At 42.5% G+C, this 22,751-nt stretch overlaps 1 protein-coding gene across 7 annotated transcripts in view; it reads right to left on the bottom strand.

The window, feature by feature from the left end:
- MSRB3 (methionine sulfoxide reductase B3) overlaps window positions 1-22,751 on the bottom strand; it is a 135,989-nt gene that overhangs the window by 48,858 nt on the left and 64,380 nt on the right. For all 7 annotated transcript variants that reach the window (XM_042853041.2, XM_042853087.2, XM_042853157.2 and 4 more), the window contains one exon: window positions 13,415-13,443. In XM_042853041.2, coding sequence (XP_042708975.1) covers window positions 13,415-13,443 — 29 coding nt within the window. The remainder of the gene's footprint in view (window positions 1-13,414; window positions 13,444-22,751) is intronic.

The following is a 22,751-nucleotide window of genomic DNA, read 5'->3' as shown; positions in this document are numbered from 1 at the left end:
CCGAGTGTGCCGGCGATCTTTTTTCGGCTGGCTCAGGGCTCACAGCTCTCTTTTTAGAAGCCTTAAGTGAGGGGTCCACGGCTGTTTTCTTAGACCCTTAGTCCCTAGATGTCGAGGGCTGTGGGGAAGATTTGTGCTGTCCGAGTGACTCCTGGCTCAGATCCAGGGAAGGCTGAAGAGCTGCCTCTGTAGGGATAAGTTTTTATCTCAGCTCCCTATCCTTCCAAGACTTGGGCTTGAGTTGTTGGCAGAGACCACACTTGTGAGGAATGTGGCTTTCCCAGAGGCAGCAGATACAGCAAGAATGTTTATCTGCTACAGGGAGGGCCTCCTTACATGAGAGGCACTCCTTGAATGCTCTGCATGGGGGTGGGGGGCAGACAAAGGGGAACACAGTCTTTTTTTTTTTTTTTTTTGGAGGAAAGAGTAAAGAGAATTTACAACTAAGAGAAAATGGGGAATAATTAGCTATTGAAATGCTAAAGGAGAGAGAGTCAGAAAGAGATAACAGTCCACAAATGGACTGCTAATGGCTCTATCCCTAGCCAGGGGTGGTTGAGAAGGAACGGAGGGGGCGTCACCCCTGTGCGCTGGTTAGCCTCATGGTGGGGCACGAGGCTAACCACCATGTGCAGGCCGAACGGACATCAAAAGTTCTCTGATCAACAGCACAGGGACGGAGGCAAACCTACAGTGGAGCGCCCCTAGGGACACTACTCGAAGAACCATAGTTCGGTTTCCAAATAAAACAAACAGAATGGCAATTTTATTGTACTTCCCATTTTGAATTTTTAGTGAGTATAGTACTGAAGAAAGTGATGGATTAATAATACTGACTTGAGCTATGTAGGTGGGTGTTCTGAAAGCCTATTCATACAACTTGGCCACTGCACCTATCCCATTCCTGAGGCTTCTCTTGAGCATATTCCATTCTTGAGGCTTTTCTTGCTAAATAAACTGAACTGTGCCAAGCTTAGATAATGTATTCGCGCTGTAGGCACCAGGATGAGACAACCAGACTCATTCTCACTAGTAAAGCAAGAAATAAAACGTTTCTGTACTCTAACAAGGTTGTTAAATACACAATATTTCAGGAGCATAAGCAAAAGTCTCTTCTGATTTGCTCACTGAACAAGACTGCAGCAAGACTAGCTTTTGCAGAATATTTAGGGTGCTTCACTCAATATAAAATTGCACAATGAGTTTCAGTCCCAAGCAGTCTATCACAGCTTTTTCTGTTTTTAAGAAATACAGCACTCAAGATGTTATGCTGATGAATGATGCTTACTTGAAAGAGCAACTTAATGTCTGACAAAGTAATTTCCTCACAGGCCAAGCTATCTGAATTTAATTACATTTCTGACCAAAAAAAAAAAAAAAGGCAAAACCCTGAGCCAACCTACATTTTGCAGTTTATATTGTAATCTAATTGAGCACCCTGATCTCCAAGTCCACGTGTCACAAAAACTCATAACTTATGTGTTTGTGTGTGTGAGTGTGTCTGTGTGGATTTAGTTCACCTCTTCTAAACCAACATTTACCTACCAAACTGTTTCTAATGGCAACCTTTTTTATTTGTGTAAAATGAACACAAAAATTTAAAAAGTAAAAAAAGGAAAGAAGGGGGCCTCCAATAATAGCTAGAACAGTACAAATTATGCTTCCAGATACAGTTGACGGATGTGCTTACATTAATACTATTACATTGGAAAAGCTATATCTTGAAATATTTCCATTACAAGACCAACTTAAATATATCTGAAAGCTACTGTCTCTAAGTAAGACAGGTGATTTGTAGAAGGAGGAGTGATTTTTGAAATAAGTGGAAGAGAGTAAAATAATAAATAATCCTTGCTGACATTAAATTTTTAGCTCCTCGAGCAAAACCCTTTAATACACACACATTTTTTAAATGCCACAACAAAGTGCTTTTTAATTGCTTAGAACAAAAGTGGCTAATGCAGTGAGTTTTCTAGTTCATTGAGATGGTGAGATCCTTGGTAACTTTGGAGTTAGACTACTAAACACATGCAATGGGCAGAAAGAAGGGAATGTCTTGAGACTTTGAGAATATAATCCAGAGCTAAATTCCCTCTAAGCTGCGCGGCCGCACAGCAGGCTATACAGGGCTGCGCAGCAGCAGTCTGGAGAGAAGAGAGGTAGTGGGTGGGCGGGGACTGGGGACAGGAGCAATTTAGTTGGGGCGTGCAGGGCTGCCATAGGCCCCAACCCTGGAACTTGCTGCTGCCAGCAGGGGGAGAGCAGGGCCCCTCCCCAGAGCTCACTGCTAGTGGCGACGGGAGGGCTGGGGGGAAGTCCTCTGGCCCCAAGCCTGCCGGCACACCCCCAGCTGGAGCACTCACCTCCCCAACCCAACCCTCTACCCCAGCCCTGAGCTCCTCATCCCTGGCCCCACCCCAGAGCCTGCACACCCCAAGCCGGAGTGCTCACCTCCCCCCCGAACCCCAACCCTCTACTCCAGCCCTGAGCTCCTCATCCCTGGCCCCACCCCAGAGCCTGCACCCCCAGCTGAAGCCCTCAAACACCTCCCCGCCACACCAACCCTCTGCCCTAGCCCTGAACCCGCTCTTGCACCCTGAACCCCTCATCACCAGTCCCACCCCAGAGCCATCACCCCCCCACACTCCAACACTCTGCCCTAGCCCTGAGTCCCCTCCCACACTCCGAACCCCTCGCCCCCCCCCCATTAATTTTTTTATTTGCACCAATATGGAGGTGATTTGTCACATATCACCTCCATACTGGTGCACATAACAAAATTCATTCCTCACATGAGTGGGAAAAATTAGAGGAAACACTGATCCAGAGTAGCGTTATTTATCCACATTAGATAAAATACAAAAGAGATCACTCCATATTGGTGTAGATAATTGCAATAAGGTCATAAATCCGTTCAAGGCTGCTGTACTCTAGATCCTATATCCAAGGTTCTAGCTGATGCCAGTTGATAGGTATCCTATTATAAACACCAAGAAAGCCAAGGAGAGGAATGCAAGTGGTAGCAGGCAATAATATACCTAGCCAAGGTCCATTATAAATATGTGACTTTATTGACATGAACTGTGACCATATAGATCATTGTTGCAACCAGGGTCCTCTGGTTGCACCAGGTCTTGTACAGAGGGGGTCAAGTGGGGGCATCTATGGAAAGGTTGTAGTTTGCTGGTTATGATTATGCTGTCTGTATGTGTGTATCATTTCTGTATTTGAAGTTATGAATATTGGCAATGTATTTGTATCTCAATGTGTTTGATTCTAAGTAGCCTCAGTGAAACATTTGGTCAGCTTCTTGAGAAAGGACTATTCTCAGGAAGTGTCCAATCAAGAAACACTTAACTGATAATGGACTTTGGGAGATGCCAATCCACATCTGAGATTTCCTGGGAACATTCAAACTAACATGTAAACAATGGCGTCGGCCTGCAAAAAGCTGAATCATTTATGGACGTGTGACTTGCCTAGGTGGCTACAAACTCCATCTAGTTGTTGTGACTTTGCACAGAAGAACAAAGGAGTTTCCGCCCACAAGAGAGAGAATATAAAAGGCCCTGGAAAGCTCTCCATTTTGTCTTCAGCTGGCTCAAGAGATGGCCTCGCCACCCCCAAGAGATGCCTGAAAGAAACTGGAACAAAGAACAGTAACTGTGGGGGTGTAAGTGATTGCTGTACCCAGACTAGGAAGGAGTCCAGTCTGTGAAAGAAGCTTATTGGAACATCTCTAGGGGTGAGATTTCATCTGTAATCAGTTTCTTAGTGTATTGGGCTTAGACTTGCGTGTTTTGTTTTATTTTGCTTGGTAACTTACTTTGTTCTGTCTGTTATTACTTGGAACCACTTAAATCCTACTTTTTATATTTAATAAAATCACTTTTGCTTATTAATTGACCCAGAGTAAGTAAATAATACCTGGGGGAGTAAACAGCTGTGCATCTCTCTCTATCAGTGTTATAGAGGGTGGACAATTTATGAGTTTACCCTGTATAAGCTTTATACAGAGTAAAACAGATTTATTTGGGGTTTGGATCTCATTGGGAGCTGGGTGTCTGGGTGCTGGAGATAAGGTAACCTGCTAGGTGGTTTTCAGTTAAGTCTGCAGTGTTGGGGCACGTGGTTCAGACCCTGGGTCTGTGTTGGAGCAGACTGGCATGTCTGGCTCAACAAGGCAGGGTTCTGGAGGCCCAAACTGGTAAAGAAAATGGGCTCAGAGTAGTCTCAGCACATCAGGTGACAGTCCCAAAGGGGTCTCTATGACCAACCCGTCACAGAATAGTATGAGCAGAATAAAGATGGTAAACTCAGAGACTTCCTGTAATGGCAGACCCAACAACAGAATGAACCTGGAGAGAAATGGAGCTTTCTAATGCAGCTAATTTACCTCTTTAAAAATTCTAAACAAATGAGAAGGTCTGAAAGCCTGTGCTAAAAGACTAAGGCCTGGTCTACACTACAGAGTTAGGTCGAAGGAAGCTGCCTTAAGTCATACTATGTGATATCAGATTAATGTATGTGGCTACACTACCGGGTCCTTTACGCCGACCAGAGTCACCTCTAATGTCGATTTCTGTAATCCACGTCTGCGAGAGGTGCAGCACTTCATTCAATTTTCATGGCTCGACTGTGAGGTAGTGCAGATGCAGAGTTGTGTAATTAGACTTAATTGGCCTCCAGGTGGTATCCCACAATACTCATCTATGACTGCTCTGGAGATCATTCTCAATTCCGCTGCACAGCAGTCAGGTACACAAGAAACAGCCCCTCCCCTGCTAAAGCCCCAGGAATTTTTGATTTCCCATTTCCTGTTTGATAAGCATTGGGAGCGTGCCAGCTTGAACACAGCTGATCATGAAGACTACATGCCCCAAACACGCTCCAGTCTGGTCTGCACAGGAGGTGGTGGATCTCATTGCTGTGTGGGGAGAAGAGTCTCTGCAGGCAGACCTCCGATCCAGCAGAAGAAATTCTGACATCTATGCAAAGATCGCTTGTGTAATGGGGGAGAAGGGCTACATGAGGGACGCACAGCAGTGTTGGGTGAAAATAAAAACTTCGCCAAGCATACCAGAAGGCAAGGGAGGCGAACAGTCATTCTGGTGCTGAACCCCACACATGCCGATTCTACAACGAGCTACATGCGATTCTCGGGTGGTGACCCTACCAGCACCCCCACAAGCAACGTGGACACCTCACAGGTGTCTGAGTCTAGGGACAACAGGGAGGACGATATGGTGGATGAGGAAGAGGAAGAAGAGGAGAATGGGAGACAGACGAGCAGTGGATCCATTCTCCCTGAGAGCCAGGAAATATTTTAACCCTGGAGCCCCGTTGGTCACAGGACATCACAGTAGCCGACCATGATGCCGAGGAAGGCACCTCTGGTGAGTATATAGTTACAATCAAAATCCAGTTAAACTTTGGCAGGCACGCACATTCGGTGGTATTGCATGTTTACTGTGAAGAAAAAGCGAGGTGCTATAGTTCTCTGTTTACAAGAGGCTGCTCCAGCTATGCAGAGGGTGGCCCCCGGAAAAGACTGTTTATGTGGACTGGGGTATCTCTAGGAAACTTTCATGGAGGTACTCTGCAATCCTTTGCAGGTTTCTGGGCGGGCAGTCTTATTTCTTCCACCAGGGTAGGACACTTTTCCACACAACTCCTGAATTAATTCTGCTGTCATCATTGTGGTACACGGCATACCAGCATAAGGACCAGGTCTATACCCAGATGCTTGCAGCATCTCCTTCCTTTCTGCCTCTGTTACCCTCAGAAGACTGATATCACATAGGGTTGCCTCGGGGAAATGGGGGAAGTTCTCATTAAAAGTGCTCTTACAAGAGAAAAAAAAAAAGAGCATGTAGCCCCTCCCCCCCCCCATTCCAGATCATCAAACCACGTGGCCGCTAATGTGCCTTTACTGTGCTCGGCATGGGTCGGCAAGTAGTTTAAACAGCTGATAGGGGACTGGGGCCCCACATGTGAGATTCTGTAATTTGGCAGTGAAAACATTCCCTCCTTCCCCCGTGGTGCTATGGGGAGGGGCGACTGTTTGACTAGCTACCTCTGCTCCTGACATGCGCCTGCCATAAGCTTCATTAAAAATTCGGTTTCCCATGGGAGTGCTACTCACCATCGCTGGAACAGCAAAATGGCACAGTGAACCGTTACAGATTCTGATTATGTTATGGCTTGCACCTAGTGTAATAAGTTTTTTTTGTTTGTTTGTTTGTTTTAATGAAAATGGCCTTGCTATGGAAACATTTTATGCATGGTCCCTTTCTTTCTTCCTCATGACTGACAGCTGTAAATGTCTCCTTCGGCGTGTCACCACACCAAAAAGCAGACTTTCACCGATTAGAAGGGGATTAGAAAGAGAACACCTGAGGACATGTTCACCAAGATAATGAACGCCTGTGGGACAGCTGACACAGAGCTGAGAGCATGAGTGTGCAGCGCAGGATGAGATGTACAGCAGACCCTACTTCAGCTCTGGAAATACTGCAGGAGAAGGCACGAGGTGTTTGAGATGCTCACAGCAAGAGTGCACAACTGAGTAGGCTCCATGCTTCTGGGGTTATGGCAGATTAAATCGCACGGCCGATTTAAGCGCAAAAACCACTGGGTTGTTTGCCATTGATATGAGTGCGGGAGGACAGTGCATCATGGGATGCTGACGCAATGTTCCCATTCTCCCCTGCAACAATGTTTTGGTCCCATGAGGCATTGCACAAACTTCCCAAAACACACTATGGCAAGTTGCACTTTGGGATAGCTACCCATGATGCACTGCTTTGTGCATCGATACAGGCTCTGCTAGTGAGGACACACTCTATCGAGACAATGAGCATGGTGTGGCCACGCACAATCGACTTAATTCGGAGGCTTAAGGTCGAATTAGATCAAGTCGACTTAACTTTGTAGTATAGACAAGCCCTAAGGAGCTACCATAAATCCAGATACTGCACTGTATGTTGAACGATCTGACCAACTTTTCTACTCCTCTGTAGCAATGAGAAAATAGACCAGGCTGCTGATCAATTTTAGTTATCACAAGTCAGGGCAATATTTAGCTCTTCATTCCTTTATGAATTAGATGTGTCAAAATGTTTTGTCCTGGTTCATGAGCATTCCTCAGTATATTATAGATATTAATCTGAGTTTACTATACCCTCCAGAGGATCCCTTTCCTGTCTTTAAATGAGGTCTAAATCTATTAAACATTCCTAAAAATTTTTTAGTAGGCATTGATAAAATGTTTGATTGTTTGGTCCACATTTGAATCTTAGGCTTTTGGGGGAGGAAGGGTCCAATGAAGACTGATGTTTGGTTTTCGCTTGGGACATTCTTTAGTTGGAGGATGAGTTTTGTTGGTGACTGTTGTAGGTTAGCTGCAGACTTTAACGGGATTGTTTTTCAAAATAACTGTCAAGGGAGTGATAGATTAATAAAGGCACTGTATATTTTGCATTTCTAAACAGATACATAAATAAAGAAGTGAGACAGGAGAGAAACTGTCTCTGAAGATGTTGCACTTGCTCAAGAGAAGCACTTTCATTTTTAGAGGAACAAACATCATATCAAGTCAGGTTAACTTGCATCAGCAAATGCAACAAAATTAAATGCAACACAGTGTGCATCCTTGCGTGCATTTGTGTATTCAACTGCTGCAAATGTCTGTTTCAGATGCACAGCATTTGCACTTTTCTCATTTTATAAGGTTTCCACATTCTTAACTTCATCCATTCTCTGGTCTGAGTGAGGAAAATGTTTACTTGACATTATACCACTGGAGTACAAATGAAGTTATACACTTTTTTTTTTAATTCCTTCCTTTTTTCCCCATTACCCCCTTCTTTCACCTTCACTATCATCTGTGTCTTACACAGTGTCCCTGAGCAGTGACATACTGCATCTTCTAAATTTTGTAAAGTTTCCTTTCAAAGCTCCATCCCTGAACATAAGCCCTGTGGTCCAAACCTACCGCAGTTTCCCCAACATAAATTCAGAAGTTGGTGAACAGGGGAAAGAGTGGCCAAAACCTGTTTCTGAAGCTGTTTACTCAGGACTCCAGACAGAAGCTCCATAGGAGAAGAGCTCTCTGTCAACATCTGCTGGTGAACAGGGGGGAGTATGGCTACAGAGATAGCTCATTTGCATAAGCTTTTTACCCAGAAATCCTCCAAAGACACCTTGAAGAATGAACAGAAATGTGCACAAACTCTGAACTGGTAGGGTGGTGGGAATGAACAGAGAAAGAAGGAGAGATAAGGTGCTCCTACATTGTGGCAGGGACTCTGCTATATGGTCCTACATCCAATGTCCCACCCGGAAGACTTTGCAAAGAGATGACACAGAGGTGACTCCACAGTGAGAGTCAACAGGCACAGAGATGGATTTGTGGCAAGAAGAACCAAGGTGGCTCTTTGCTGAAGCTGCAGAAGGCAGCAACAGCCCTGAGCGAACTCCATTGTAGGCCTCCTGTAAAGCTGAAATCACTATACATGTGTTGGGTGTTGGAGACTCAAGGCAGACCAGGCAGCACTCCCCCTAGAAGCTGGAGACAGGCCTGCCTGAATGCACTCCCAGACTCCGGGGATGTGTCTATCCAATTAAAGGACTACTGCCAGAGATACCGCGAGCTGGGTGTTTTACTTTATTATTAGTGTTTATATAGGTTATAGCTGCATTTTCCCAAGTTAATGCCGTGTCCCCTTAAATCCTTGATTTATATACAAACTCCGTGCTTGTAAGTGGGGATGTATTGCCTGTTAAGGGTGTCCAGAGAAGCTCTAGCATTTTTCTCAGGTTTCTGGGTGGGGGCTCTAGCAGGTGGTGTTTGTTAGTTTTAGGGTTACCATACGTCCGGATTTTCCCGGACATGTCCGGCTTTTGGGGGCTCAAATCCCCGTCCGGGGGGAAATCCCCAAAAGCCGGGCATGTCCGGGAAAATCGGGAGGTCAGCCGGGCCGGCGGGGAGCCGGGTCAGCCGGGCCGGCGGGGAGCCGGATCAGCCGGGCCCGCGGGGACCCCGGCCGGCGGGGAGCCGGGTCAGCCGGACCGGCAGGGAGCCGGGCCCGCGGGGCCGGGGGGTGCGCCGAGCCGCCGGGGGCCGGCACCTCAGGGCCCGAGCTGACCCAGGCTGGAAACGCCGGGGGGCCAGCCTGGGCCGCGCCTCCTCCCCCCACACCCCCCTTACCTGCTTCAGGCTTCCCGCGAATCAAATATTCGCGGGAAGCAGGGGAGGGGGCGGAGACTTTGGGGAGGGGGCGGGGTTGGGTGGGGTGTGGGCGGGGCTGGGGGCGGGGCCGGGGGCCGTGGAGTGTCCTCCATTTGGAGGCACAAAATATGGTAACCCTAGTTAGTTTTATCATTTGAACCCAGCCCTTGTTGCTGCCAATGACACGTGGCAGAAGGGTTACATGAACAAGAGACGAAAGTGCTCACTGACATTTTGCGTCAGCAATTCCGCCTCTTTTGTAATTAAATTAGGGAAGTTCCTGCTAATGTGACACTTGAATTTTGAGTTGCAGTTCCAGGGGAACATATGGAGGAGGCAAGTTCCCTGATGGGGGGAAAAAGAAAAATCAACAGAAAAACAACCAGAGGAACAACTAAGTGGTAGCTAAAGGTTCTACAAGAGAAGTTCTCTTCAGTGATACCATCACACTAGGGTTGTTTTTTGGGTACTTTACTACTACCACCAACAAAGTGTGTGCAATCACCTGAAATATATACATTATCCAGAGTGAAAAAGGACCATGTACACAATTCTTATATTTTACGATCAATTCCATACAGCACATTAAAACTCCCCATATACCAGCAGACACGCATTCCTGTCTTTCTTTTCCGTTAATCACCTGTTCACTCACAATCCAATTTATATGCAATAGACTCATTGTAAAGCAATGATGCCTGATGCCCTAAGTGAAGAAACGATTGGCCCCTCCTACAAACACATGAATGCACTTCTGCCTTTTACTCCCACTCAGTTCAGCCGGCCCCCCAATCACCTATGAGTTCTCATCGAGGAAGGTTGCCTGCTTTCTGCTCACTTGTGCTCAGGGACAAAGGAGAACCAGGTGGGTAAAAACGCCACAAGCAGAATGAAGTGGTTAAGGATTGGCCAGTTGATCAAGAAAAATGAAATTCCCAGTTGTATATGTGGCATTTCCTTAAGTTTAGAGCACTAGACAATTTGTAAGCTCCTGGGGAGACAGACTACTTTTATGTTTCTGCAATGGGTACCTAGTGCAATGGGTCGCTGGCCATGATCAGGATATCTGAGCACTTCCCTAATAATCAGGGCCAGCTCTAGCTTTTTTGCTGCCCCAAGCAGCAAAAAAAAAAAAAAAGCGCCGCCCCCGAGCCCCCCCGCCGAGCGCCACGCCGTCCCCCGCCGAGCACCGGAGCCTGCCCCCCCCGCGCCGATCGCCGCCGAACCCCCCCCCGAGCGCCAAGCCCCGCGCCGCCCCCCCCCAGCGCCGCACCGTGTTCAAGTTCAAATTAATCTTCCTTTGACAATGTCTGCCTAATATTTCAGTGTTGTATAGTGTTTCCAAAGTCTGAATTTATAGTGAATCTATTAGACTTTTTTTTAAAGCTACATTCCAGACTTTGTGCCAGCTTCAGAAAAAAAAATAGTCATGTCTTTTTTTATTTTTCAATATTTTCACACATGTTGCTAGAAAAGAAACAGAAGGAAATTCTCCCCCTCTTGCCCTAGAGCAGATTTTTGTGCTTCAAGAATAGTTTCCATTCTTCCCGTCCCACCAAATACATACAGAGAGTGACCACTAAGGGCTTGTCTACCCTTTAAAGTTAATTCGGATTAAGGTAGGTGTGAATTTATAAAGTGCAATAGCTATTCCTGAATAACTCGATGCATGAACATTCTTATTCTGGAATAAAAGCTTAATCCATTTTCAAAGCTGAAAAGGAACAAGGCATTATTTTGCCATCATAACATTGTCTATACATGGAGTATTTGGGAATAACAAAGTCCTAGCTGTACAGCTTTCTGTTTTGAAATGGAGATGTGCAGAAAGACAGATGGAACAGGGCAGCCAGAGCAATATTCCTACAATTCATACATCCTGCCTGTTGGTAAAGGATGTTAATAAATCAGAGAGAGCTCAAAGAAGAGCCACAAGAATGATTAAAGGATCAGAAAACCTGCCTTATAGTGATAGACTCAAGGAGCTCAATCTATTTAGTTTAACAAACAGAAGGTTAATGGATGACTTGATTAGTCTATAAATACCTACCTAGGAAACAAATATTTAATAATGGGCTCTTCAATCTAGCAGAGAAAGGTATAAACACAATCCAATGCCTGGAAGTTGAAGCTCGACAAATTCAGACTGGAAATAAGGTGTACATTTTTAACAGGGAGAATAATTAACCATTGGAACAATTTACCAAGGGTCATGGTGGATTCTCTATCACTGACCAGCAACATACCAACTTTACACAACTTTTCATCAGAAGGATGAAGCCACATACATCACGGTGTTAAAGGTGGGTGCTACCATATCTGTCCATGTTAAAGACACATTCATACCAGAGATAGGGGATTTCCCAAGCATGGTGACTGACAGAATGTTCAAAGCAGCTCTCTGGCATGACTACGAGGTGGCCTCAGTATCCACTAAGCTTTCTATGCCTCTACCCTCTTTCTATTCCCAGTGTAGTCACTCTAAAGAAAAAGCCTGGCAAATATTGCCCATCAGGAGAGGAAGAAGAAAACCATACAGAATACTAGAGTCCTTGTTCACACTTTAAACATATTCACTGCAAAGGGGAATTCTTTAAAGAGCATTTTCATTCCAATTAGGCAACAAGGAAGAGCAACAGTTGGTAGTTCTGTTCCATGCCATCTTTAGAGTAGTTTTATAAAAAATACATCAGAAAACATTTAAAACTACCTTGCCTTTCCATTACATATTCACAAGCCATGGGCATCAAAATAAGCATTTACCTTACTTGAGCAATACCTGCAACTAGGAACCCCAAACACAACAATTAAAACCACAACAATATCACTCAATTATATACGTATCATGAATTGGATCTCATAAGTCCTTCACTCTGCAGATTTCACACTCTATACTGGCTGCTGCAAAGATACAGTCCAGTGTAAAAAAAAGGGAAAAATAGTACAGGTACCTCAAAATTCAAATTGAGATCACTGCTGTAAATGGGAAGAAAGGAAATACACCGCTACCTCGATATAACACAACCTGATGTGACACGAATTCAAATATAACGCAGTAAAGCAGTGCTCGGGGAGGGGGGCGGGGCTGCGCACTCCAGTGGATCAAAGCAAGTTCAATATAACGTGGTTTCACCTATAACGCAGTAAAAAATTTTGGCTCCCGAGGACAGTGTTATAGCGAGGTAGAGGTGTATGTCATTTCCGAGAGACTTCTAGGTCACTAACATTGTAGAATTTTTAGAAGTATAACAATTTAAAACCCTGCATTAAATAAATTTATGGGGTAACATTAACTTAATTACAAGACTGCTCTGAACTTATATTAATATTGTTTTTCTATTTAAAATAAAATTTTCCCTCTTAACTAAGATATGTATTTTTGAGCAACTGTTTCATATAATAGACATCTCAGCTGCTCTCAGTGTAAGAAATTATTTTACAATTTAAGGGCATACTATTTTATAACTTCAACAAAAACCCGGGTATAAGTAGCTTAACAAGTGGCAGTCTGCTTTCACCATCCTCATTTGGAGAAAACAGTTCTGTTTGCTGCTTTGTGTGTTTTGTCTTGTTAGATACACATTAATCCGTTATACTGACCTTCGCTTTTTTCCCCTGTAACACATTAAAATTCTTTAAAAAGGTAAGTTGAGAGATATTGCCTTTTGGTAAACCTACTAGAAAGAAGTCTGCAGACTGGTCTGGCATGCATTGTGTACATGCATCTGTCATGAAAATTTCATGACAAATCACTTGCTTCTTGACATACAGGCTGCACAGAATTCAAATTCCCATAAAATTTCTTTGTCCACAAGGAAGAAAAATATTCATTTTGAAAAGGTAATGATAATTAACAAGCTCTACCTCTCCTCTATTTGCTTTACTTTTTATTATTATGATTTTTTTTAAAGATGGATCAGTTAAAACTTACGGCAAAACAATGGCTTCCTGGTGATCATCTCAAGGTAAAAAGAAGAAAGTAAAAAGATATGAACCAATGAAGAGAATGAATTAAAGGCATCAGCAATAACAGTGCTATTCTTAGGTGGTGAGAAAACTCAGATCCTTTTCAAGATTGGCCTGCCTCAGTTTCATTAAAATTGAAGATGAACTGATAAATTAGTCTGATGAGTAGAACATGAATACAGTGTATTCAGCATGACATTGTAAATCTAAACATACCTGAATTGGAGTCAAACTTTGTTTCTGACCTGCAAAGGGAAACAGAAAGAACTTACATTATAAGAACTGCTTTTAATCTTGGAAACTAGTTGACAAGAGGAAAAAAAACGACTGTTTTTAAGAAGTAGGCATACCTCTGTGTTTTAATAATTCATGCATGCAAATTGATTTTAATCCCAAATGCTGCTTTTCATGTTTAATACTTTTATTGGATTTGCACAATGTACAGTTAAAAAGAAGAGAAATTTTAAAAGAAAGAAAAAACACACAAGGGAAACCAAACACAGGATATAAATATAAAACCAGGATTAAGTTATGTAACTATGTATTACAGCACATACTTGTAGTTATGAAATACATATTGTTCTCATTCATTTTAGTTTTCAAAAAGTAATTAACAGGATTCCATATATTCATGAACGTTTCTAATCTATTTTTGAACCAGATACTTTTCATTAATATCATATGTATTGTATACAATGATCAGTAGTTGGGCAACATCTTATGAGGGTTTTGTGTGTGTCTTTAATTTCCTCACTCTGCAAATAGAAAAAAAATAGCTCTGTTCTCTTTAAACACAAGTTGAACTGATTTTGATGTCTTAGCAAAGATAATGATGTGTGCTAGATGCACAATTATCCTCCTTCTTACGTACTACAGATTTTCACTCTCTAACAAGGAGTATTGTCCTCTAAGAGCTTAGCACATAGCAAATGAACCTGATAACCTGTACATTTAATAAGAAGGAGAAAAAGTCTAGCCCTTGTGGGAACATTATGTTTCAGATATAGGTTAATAATAGTTGTAAATTCAGAAGCCTTTGAAGCTCTCAGTTCAGCTGTGGGAAAACTTAAGTTGGGTAATTATTCTCAAGATGCGGCTGATGTGCTGTCAAGCAGAATTAACCCTACCACTGGGCCTATCTGCACAAGCGGCTATAAGACAGCATTGTCTATATCTAGTTCTCAAACCAATTAGCGGGCATGCTCCAGTCAGATGTATATCGCTCAATCAGTTGTATATATGTTCACAGCTGCCATAGCAAGATACAAGAACTGACCAGCAGGAGTTCTGTTAGAGGAAGGTAACTGGCAAAGACTTTTTGGGGGAACACATTTAACCAAGAGGGAAATAAAACGTTTGGTTCTTTTGATCTATGATAGGATGCTGGGGTGGTTTTGGAAGTTACAAGCTTGCTTTATGAAAAAAGTACAGGAACAAAATAGATAGATATTCTTTAGTTTTATTATATATATATATATATATAGACTTTGACATGTCTAAAAACAATGTCAAGATAATCATAAAGTGAGAATCTAGAAGAGCAAATTAATGTCAATCCTCTACGTTCAATAAAATTGGACAAATGTACACAATGAATATTAATGGAAGAATAGGGGGAAAACAAGAGAAAGGGAGGGGGTGAGTTAAACAATCAAAAAGGAAACTAGAAATGTACCTGCCTCCCTTTTCCCTTCCCACCTCTCCCCATTTTCCCCCTCTTGAACAGTTTAAATGAAAACCTCACTTTGGTCAAAGGATGGAGTGGAGAAGAAAATACAGTGATATTTTCAGCAGAAACACATTCTAATTTATTTTTTACCAAGAGCTAACAGAAGCATTAAACAAAGAAAACATGATAGCTCAGTGGTTTGAGCATTGGCCTGCTAAACCCAGGGTTGTGATGTAATTCATATACATTCAAAATCAACATGATGGGAAAAGCTGCACAGTTACCACTCCATTTTAGTTCCTTTTTTATACTGGAGTGCAAGGGCCCGATTTTGCAAACATTTATGAATGTGACTTACAATGGGTATTCCCACAGAATTCATACCAAAAAATACAGAGCTATTCCAAACAAAGAGATTCAGTTTATTTTGCTTAACATACTCTCACCAAGTTGTACTGTATCTATTTATGCAGTTCAATCATACCCATCACCATGTTATCTGAACACCTCAGATGCCTGGACTTACTGAGCATCAATACAATTAATATGAATATGGGATCCAAGATAATAGCAAGGCTTTTCTATGGCTGACAGGGACTAGAATCACTGTGTGCCCCCTACATTGCATATTTTCCAAATAGAGTTGACAGGGCAACTTCTCTTCTTAAAGAGGACCAGGATCCCAAAATGCCATAGGGGGACAGCTTCACTGAAGTTCTCTGGTTTCCCACCAGTTTAATTTTGGTAAATTTTGTAGACAGAGGAAATGAGTTCCAAAACCCTTGTTATCAAAAACAGACAATCACTTTTCACTCTCATTAACAACACCTAGATGCAATATAGATCTCATCTCTCTTTAGCTCTATTCAGCGGTTAATTTTGTGGCAATAAACATGCTACTTCATCTGTATTTGTTCTTCCCTCGTGATTGGGCTGCTTCAGGCTTTACTTTTTTCCTTTTGTGAAACAGCTTTTACTGCATGACATTACACAGCATGGCCACTCCAGTGCTATCTTGATATGTAGTGTCATATGCTGGAAACAGGACTAGGCTTTTTGATTGGGCTGGAGACCTGTCATTCACCTTGTCATGTGAAGTGTAACACACTGTGAGTTGCTGCAACACCCACCAAGCCAGAAAGTAGTGGGGGGAGGGGGTTGCCAGGGGTCACTGGGCAATGTAATGAGTACTAAAGCTCTAAATAGTCATAAATTACAGGACAGAAAACCAGGAAACCGATCTGGGGTAAGAAATGAATAGAACTTAATGTCTAGCAGTTGCTATGAAAGCAAACAGAACACTAGGATGTTGCCATAGAAATCATTTAATAAGAGAACATTATACCACTGTAGAAAGGGCTACAGAGACCAAATCTTGGAGTACTGGGCAAAATTTAGGACACAGTATTACAGAAATGATATTGATTGAAGAATTGAAAAAGGGAAAAAAGGCCAAGGACAATGAAGTGTCTCTGACACTAAAACTAAGCAATGACTTAGAGGAACGAATGAAAGAGCAATCCTCCAGGAATTGAAGGATTCAAACGTCAAGGAGGAAGATGTTTAAGAAGATGTTTTTGTTTCAAGTCGTTGAAGGAGTTACGGCTAGAATTTAGGGGTAAAATGCTGGTCCCATTGAAGGCAATAGCAAAGCTTCCACTGCCTTAAATGGAACCTAGACCTCATTCATCCTAGACCTCAAGGTCATTATATTTCTCCCCTTACAATATAGCAGATTAATGTATCAGAAACTAGGTTCATATGGCCATTAAAACTGTGAATAAGGAAACGCCAATATCAGAGACCGTATCAAACAAATTCCTGGAAGTAAGTTCCAAGGACAACTTGTTCTATTAAAAATAAAAATATTCCCTATGACTTTATTATGTTACCATTTCTAAATTACATTAACTAGCAGGAAGGACTTGTGGTTCTGTTATTTGCTCCAATCTGAGTATCCTGCAAAGCAAGATCTATGACATGGGACCACATACTCACTTTGTAAACTACTTTTAATATTGTTTCCATTGTTTGTTTTTTCTTGAGTGTAATAAGTCTATTGCTTAACTAAAACTCTCGTGATTCTCATTCTTCATCTTTTATCCCTCCTGTATATTCCCTTCTCCTTTGCCCCATGGGAGTGTTCTGAAAGTAACAGCAGCATTCAGACACACAGGGAGCAGAAAAATGTACTGTTGTACACAGGGCCATCCCTAGGGCGGTGTAGGGCCCAGGGTAGAAGTGACGAATCCGTCACTTCCAGGACTGACACATCACTTACGGGACCGACCACGCTAGCCAATTGCACCAGCCCGCCAGGCCCCCCAAAGCGCAGGGCCCGGAGCTGTTGCCCTGATTCACCGTAACCATAGGGTGACCAGATGAAGGGAAGAAAATATCGGGACACATGGGGGTGCCCACCGGCAGAGCCGAGTCCTGACCTGGAGCAAAAAAACAAAAACAAAAACAAAACACTGTGCTGCCAGCCACAGTCATCCTACATACCCAAGGGACGGCTCCGGTTGTACATTTATAAATTGCCTTTCATCACAAAGTGCTTTACAATCCATAAACATATAGCATGACGCTGGAATACGGGGCAAGCAAACAAAACTACCAACACAGAAAAACAAAATATAATGAAACTGGAGCACTGGGAAATTTTAGCGAAGGACATTCAGACAGACCCTTACTGCCATGAGATCTATACATATCCACAGGGATAGAGAAAGTCTCTCTTTTGAAGGTCAAACACAATAAATTGCACGTTAGTCAACTTATCTACTTTGGAAAGATGAATCAACCTTGAGAGGAATTGAACCTGTGGTTCCAGGATGCCTAGGTGTTTTAAACCTGATGTTTTGACCCTGTAGCCTCTCTCCCAACAAAGGGAGAGAGAAAAACTGAGCAGTGAGAACCACAAAATGATTCTGAAGAAGAGCTTTCTGGAGCTCAAAACCAAGTCTCTCTCACCAACTAAAGTTGGTCCAATAAAAGATATTATCTCATCCACCTCATCTCTCTCAAAATGTTTCTATGCTGTTGACTTTGTCATATATTCTTCCAGTATATAACTGAAATGTAACAACTGGCCTGTGGCACATATTGCAGATGGACTAGTAGTGGCACAAATACAACTGTGCATATCTGGCATTTGATTTTCCATTTGTCAGTGGGGCAGGTTTTTTTTTGCAGGGTGGGGAGGAAGTTGCCTGCAGTTGTTTAATAGAGAATTCCACTAATCTTCTGCAGCAGCTCAACATTAGCACCGTTACTCATTTTTCTTCCTCTGTCCTTCCCTGTCTGAGTCTCTATCAGATTCTTTAGCCTTCTTCACAACTGAGTGGAAGATTTGTTTTTGTTGAAATTAAATGAACACAGGGAACAGATACTGTAAAGCTCTCTGCCTCCTTGAATAGCATCTGCTGCAGCGTCATTAGTTCCTATCTTTACAACAGCTCTTGTCCTTATAATAGTTACAAGAGGGAGGGAGGGAGAGAGCATTGGCCCCTTTCAGTTTGTCAGTACTTTCCCCTCAGACTCATATTTTATATGGATACCATGCTATCTTTTTGCTTTCCCCAATGATACCAGGCATAGCTTTGACAGGGTAAATATTAGCAATTTCATACCCCTCAAAACAGAGCTTTCGTTGATCAAGAATCTGTTGGAGTTGGAAAAATAAATGGTAACTATGGGCCAACTTTCTTCATTTATTACTTTCTACTTTTCCATAGGGTTGTGTGAATAAACTTTGCTCCAGACTGTCTATGGCCGTGGGCTGGGGAGAGACAGATGTAGAACTTGCATACAAGCGGTCTGACCAATTGCAATCAAACTGATGTTCTGATCACTGCTGGCAGAATGAAATAAAAATCTCTAATCATTCTTCCCAATTTTTCCTCAATACAGATAATTCTAAGATAAGAAGCATTATCAGCATCTTCCTCCCCTTTCCAAGCATAGGCAGTGCCTCAACCGAAAATGCTCACAAATCCTATTTATGCACCAAGCCCCAACCAACAAGACAACTTTCCAAAAAGAAAGAAAGAGAAAAAACATCATGGATTGAAAACTAATACCTGGTGTAATTATCCATCCAGGGATTTATACGACCCCATTAGTGTGGTATCTGAGCACCTTCCAAGTATTTAAAAAAGAAAAATCTCTCCCCTTCCCAGCCTGTAAGAGAAACAACTTCGTTAACTGTAGGTTGTTATTGTGTGTTTGTGTTCAACCTACTGACCTGAAAAGAACAGTTTTAACTCAACTGTGGTCAACAGAGTGACTCCAGAATGATTTCCCCCAATGTTTATATTAATGTTATTGTAGACAACATATGTGAATTTTCTGCAGCTTGTTATGTAGTTCAATACCTATTCACTGTGCCCAATGTATCTGTCAGGCTAGATACAGTAAATATGACTAAACTTAACATAGAATAACCAGGACTGACTGAAGAGTCTAGTTCTTCCCATCAAGGCTGATGTGTAGTCAGTCCAAGATGGCATGCGTTTTAAAACACAGGAAACAGGATACAAACTTGACATTTCTAAACAACATGTAAAGCTAAATTTTGCCCTCAGGCACACATGAAACTCCCACTAAGTCCATGGGTACTACACATGGGTAACTCGGGACAGAATGTGGTCATTAGTATCCATAGAAACCTTGGCATTTATGACACCTTACCCTTAAACATTTTAAATAGGGGCTTGCACCTCAGTAGCGATTGATAACGGTGAAACGAAACAATTTCAGAAGTTTGCTTGGATGAGTTCTGAAATGTTCATCAACTAGTATGGGGGAGGAGAGGAGTGTCTCGCTTCTCTTACTTTGCCCTTTATGGTGCTTCGCATTCTTCTGCCACCCTCTTCCAACTCCAGGCATATCCTTCCCCTTCTGGAAGTCCTACCCTCTTCAACTTCCTCTACCCAACAAACTATGCCATCCCCCAACTCTCTGTACCCTCCCCAGAAAATACTCTACTTACTATTGGTGATGTTGCATCAAGGGGGAAGTCTCAGCTTTAGTGCTCTCCTAGATTGTGGGTGACATTCTAATATGTACTCCTGGACTAGCAGAGGATGTCTTAGCATCCATGAAATTTATAGGCAGCAGCCAGTCTGGTAGAGTTTGTCAGAGTTACAGAAAAACCATGACCAACTTTAACAAATGTATATGGCTTGCCAGGAATCAGAGAAAAGTGGACATCTACTGTTAGTTTTCTAAACTGGTTCGCCCATCCTTAAGACAGATATGAAAATGTTACAGGAATTAGATGTTTGCATGTCTATTAGCAAACATGAATATACTTGTTCAAATTTTAAAGGTATCTAAACTAATACTTACGAGGTTTGTCAAGAGGCTGGCAAATCAAGAATTTAAAAAGTTACCCATGCACTTACTACAAATTGTAAATAATGTATTTACTCTAGTTACTGCAGCTCCTATAAGCCACACTTGTCAAACAAAAACAGTGAATCAAGTCTTTCCCCACTAGCTCTGTAGCTACATCCAAGGGAGACAGTACTCACATGCTAGAGATCCTGGTTGGGAACAGGGGGGGCTGAAGCAGCTGCAGGCATCACTAAGATCTGCTCAGCCTGTTCACTAATCAGTAAAGTTGTGTAATTCTTTCATTAAGGAGCTATTGAGGACTTGTAGGATAAACTGCTCTTCCAACTTGCCACAAAGGACATAGATGGCATGTGAAAACTCCAGAAATAGCAGAGTGTGCAGCTGCTCACTGACTCCTGTAAGCTGGGTAAAGCGCAGGCTTGTGGCAAAGGGTTCATCTGTTGGTGAACTGAGTCACAGCACCAGCTGCGTGACTGTATTTCAACTGTAACTTTCTTGCACAAATATTCCCATTTGGTACATTTCCTAGAAGCCTCCTGTGCAATGCTACTCTATGCTACCAGAAAATTCAGGGCATTCGTCATCTCTTTCGGAACTAAACTCAGTCACTGATGGAATTCACATTTAGTACCACATAGAAAATTTACTTAACACTAATTTCCAAGTTCACACTAAATCCACTAACTAGCAATAAAGGTTTTTGGAGTTGGAAAAAAATTCAAATTTAGTTTCTTTTCTTCTCTTTTTTCTGGTCCACACTGTCCTTGCTCCCATTACTTTTACCTAGAAGCCCATTCAGGGACCGCACAATTCCTGCTAATAAAAGCACAATTGATTCCACCTGTAGGCTTCTCTGTAACTGAACTACAACAAGCGGCACAAAATTCCAAAACAGCTTTCTTGGCATTTAGAAAACCTCCTTTAAAAGCTTGTGATGGTTTTAGAGTTCTTCCCTTTCCTTTCCCAATAAGGTTACACTATCAAATCAAGAAATCTTTATAATTTATTGTGGGGTAAATAACTCATTACTTTGTGAAGACCAAGACAGTGGCAATCCTGGCTAGTGTCTTTGATGACTCACTAAGACCATTTTCTTTTCTCCAGCAGTCCCTTCATATATTGGCCTCTTTAGGATTCTTTTATCTTGCTGATAGGGAACATTTTCTTGCACTGTACCTTTTTGTTGCGTTGCTCTACTATACTGGGTATCAACGCTGCCAGAATGAGAAACAGGCTGAAGAAAGCACAATGGTCAGGGAAGCTCCTAGACCAATATATGTCTTCTGACTTGTCTTTGGTTGTGAGGGAAGTGGGAAACTGGAGGTGCTTCCAGTGGAGAGCTATTCCATTGACAGCTGCTCCATCTCCCCTCTGGATCAGCACAGGATTTCATGGCTGCCATGAAAAACCTGGTCTGAGGTGATTCTGGTTTAACACACATAGCTGGTCACATTATGGATCTAGTATTGAGTATGGGACTGGAGATGGAGGAAGTGGAAATTATGCCCATAGACTGATCGCCACCTCTGGCAACCAGTGGTTGCATTGCTCCTTTCCTGCAGGGACATAAGACTTGTGTTATGGTTTTCAACCCTCAGGAGCTTATTGAATCGGAGTTTCCAGATGTCTCTCTGGAAGAATACTGTTCAGCCAAAAGACCACTCTTTGCAGAGTTTGGCTGAAATACACAACATCTTGTATCAACTCCATTGATACAACAGCTCCAAAAGACATTCTTGGCTGGCTTCACCTTCACAGGTCACCATTGTTTAAAGATGACCTGCAACTTACGATGCAAAAGGCAATCATTGACTGATGCTGACAGTTCTTATGTTCATAGCAGAAATTAGATAAAAACATAAGTTGATAAATTAGATAAAAACATAAGTTGCTGGAAGGTTGCAACATAATACTACTTTATATCTTAGAATTCAGAACAATAGCACACAAGAACCCAAAAACAGAGAGAAACCACAGACTGCTCCTAAGACAGCAAGACACAACTCACCTACCTTGTTTGGAGCTGGCTCTTTCCAGACTGATTCTGATTGCAATGCTTTACTACAGAGTCCCCTAACCTGCAAGCAGTATATGGAACCGCCCGTATTCCCCACTCGTAATGCGATAGCTTGCAATTCCAACATAGTACTCAATACAACACAACAATCTTTCAAACTATCAACCTGATCTTCCTTTTTTGGGAAAGGTCATTGATCAGATTGGGGCAGATCAACTCTGGCAATTTCTGGCATCCTCAGATTCCCTTGAGTCTCACCGCTCATGTTATAGAGCTGGGTTTGGAGTGGAAACCACATTGGTAACAGTGGCTGCTGATTTTCTCCTAGCAATGGAGAAGGCTAATTTATGTGAGCTGATTTTATTAGATCTGGCAGCTACCTTTGATACAGTCTATGAAGATGATTTGTTGGGATACTGTCACTTCATGGGAATGGATGGGGTTGCTAAGTGGTTCTGGTTTACTTCTATCTATTTTGGGGCAATTGCTTGTCCACTCCAAGAGCT

Source organism: Chrysemys picta, chromosome 1 (genome assembly GCF_011386835.1).
Source record: "Chrysemys picta bellii isolate R12L10 chromosome 1, ASM1138683v2, whole genome shotgun sequence".
NCBI classification, from domain to species: domain Eukaryota; kingdom Metazoa; phylum Chordata; order Testudines; family Emydidae; genus Chrysemys; species Chrysemys picta.
This window is presented reverse-complemented; position numbering and strand designations above follow the sequence as displayed.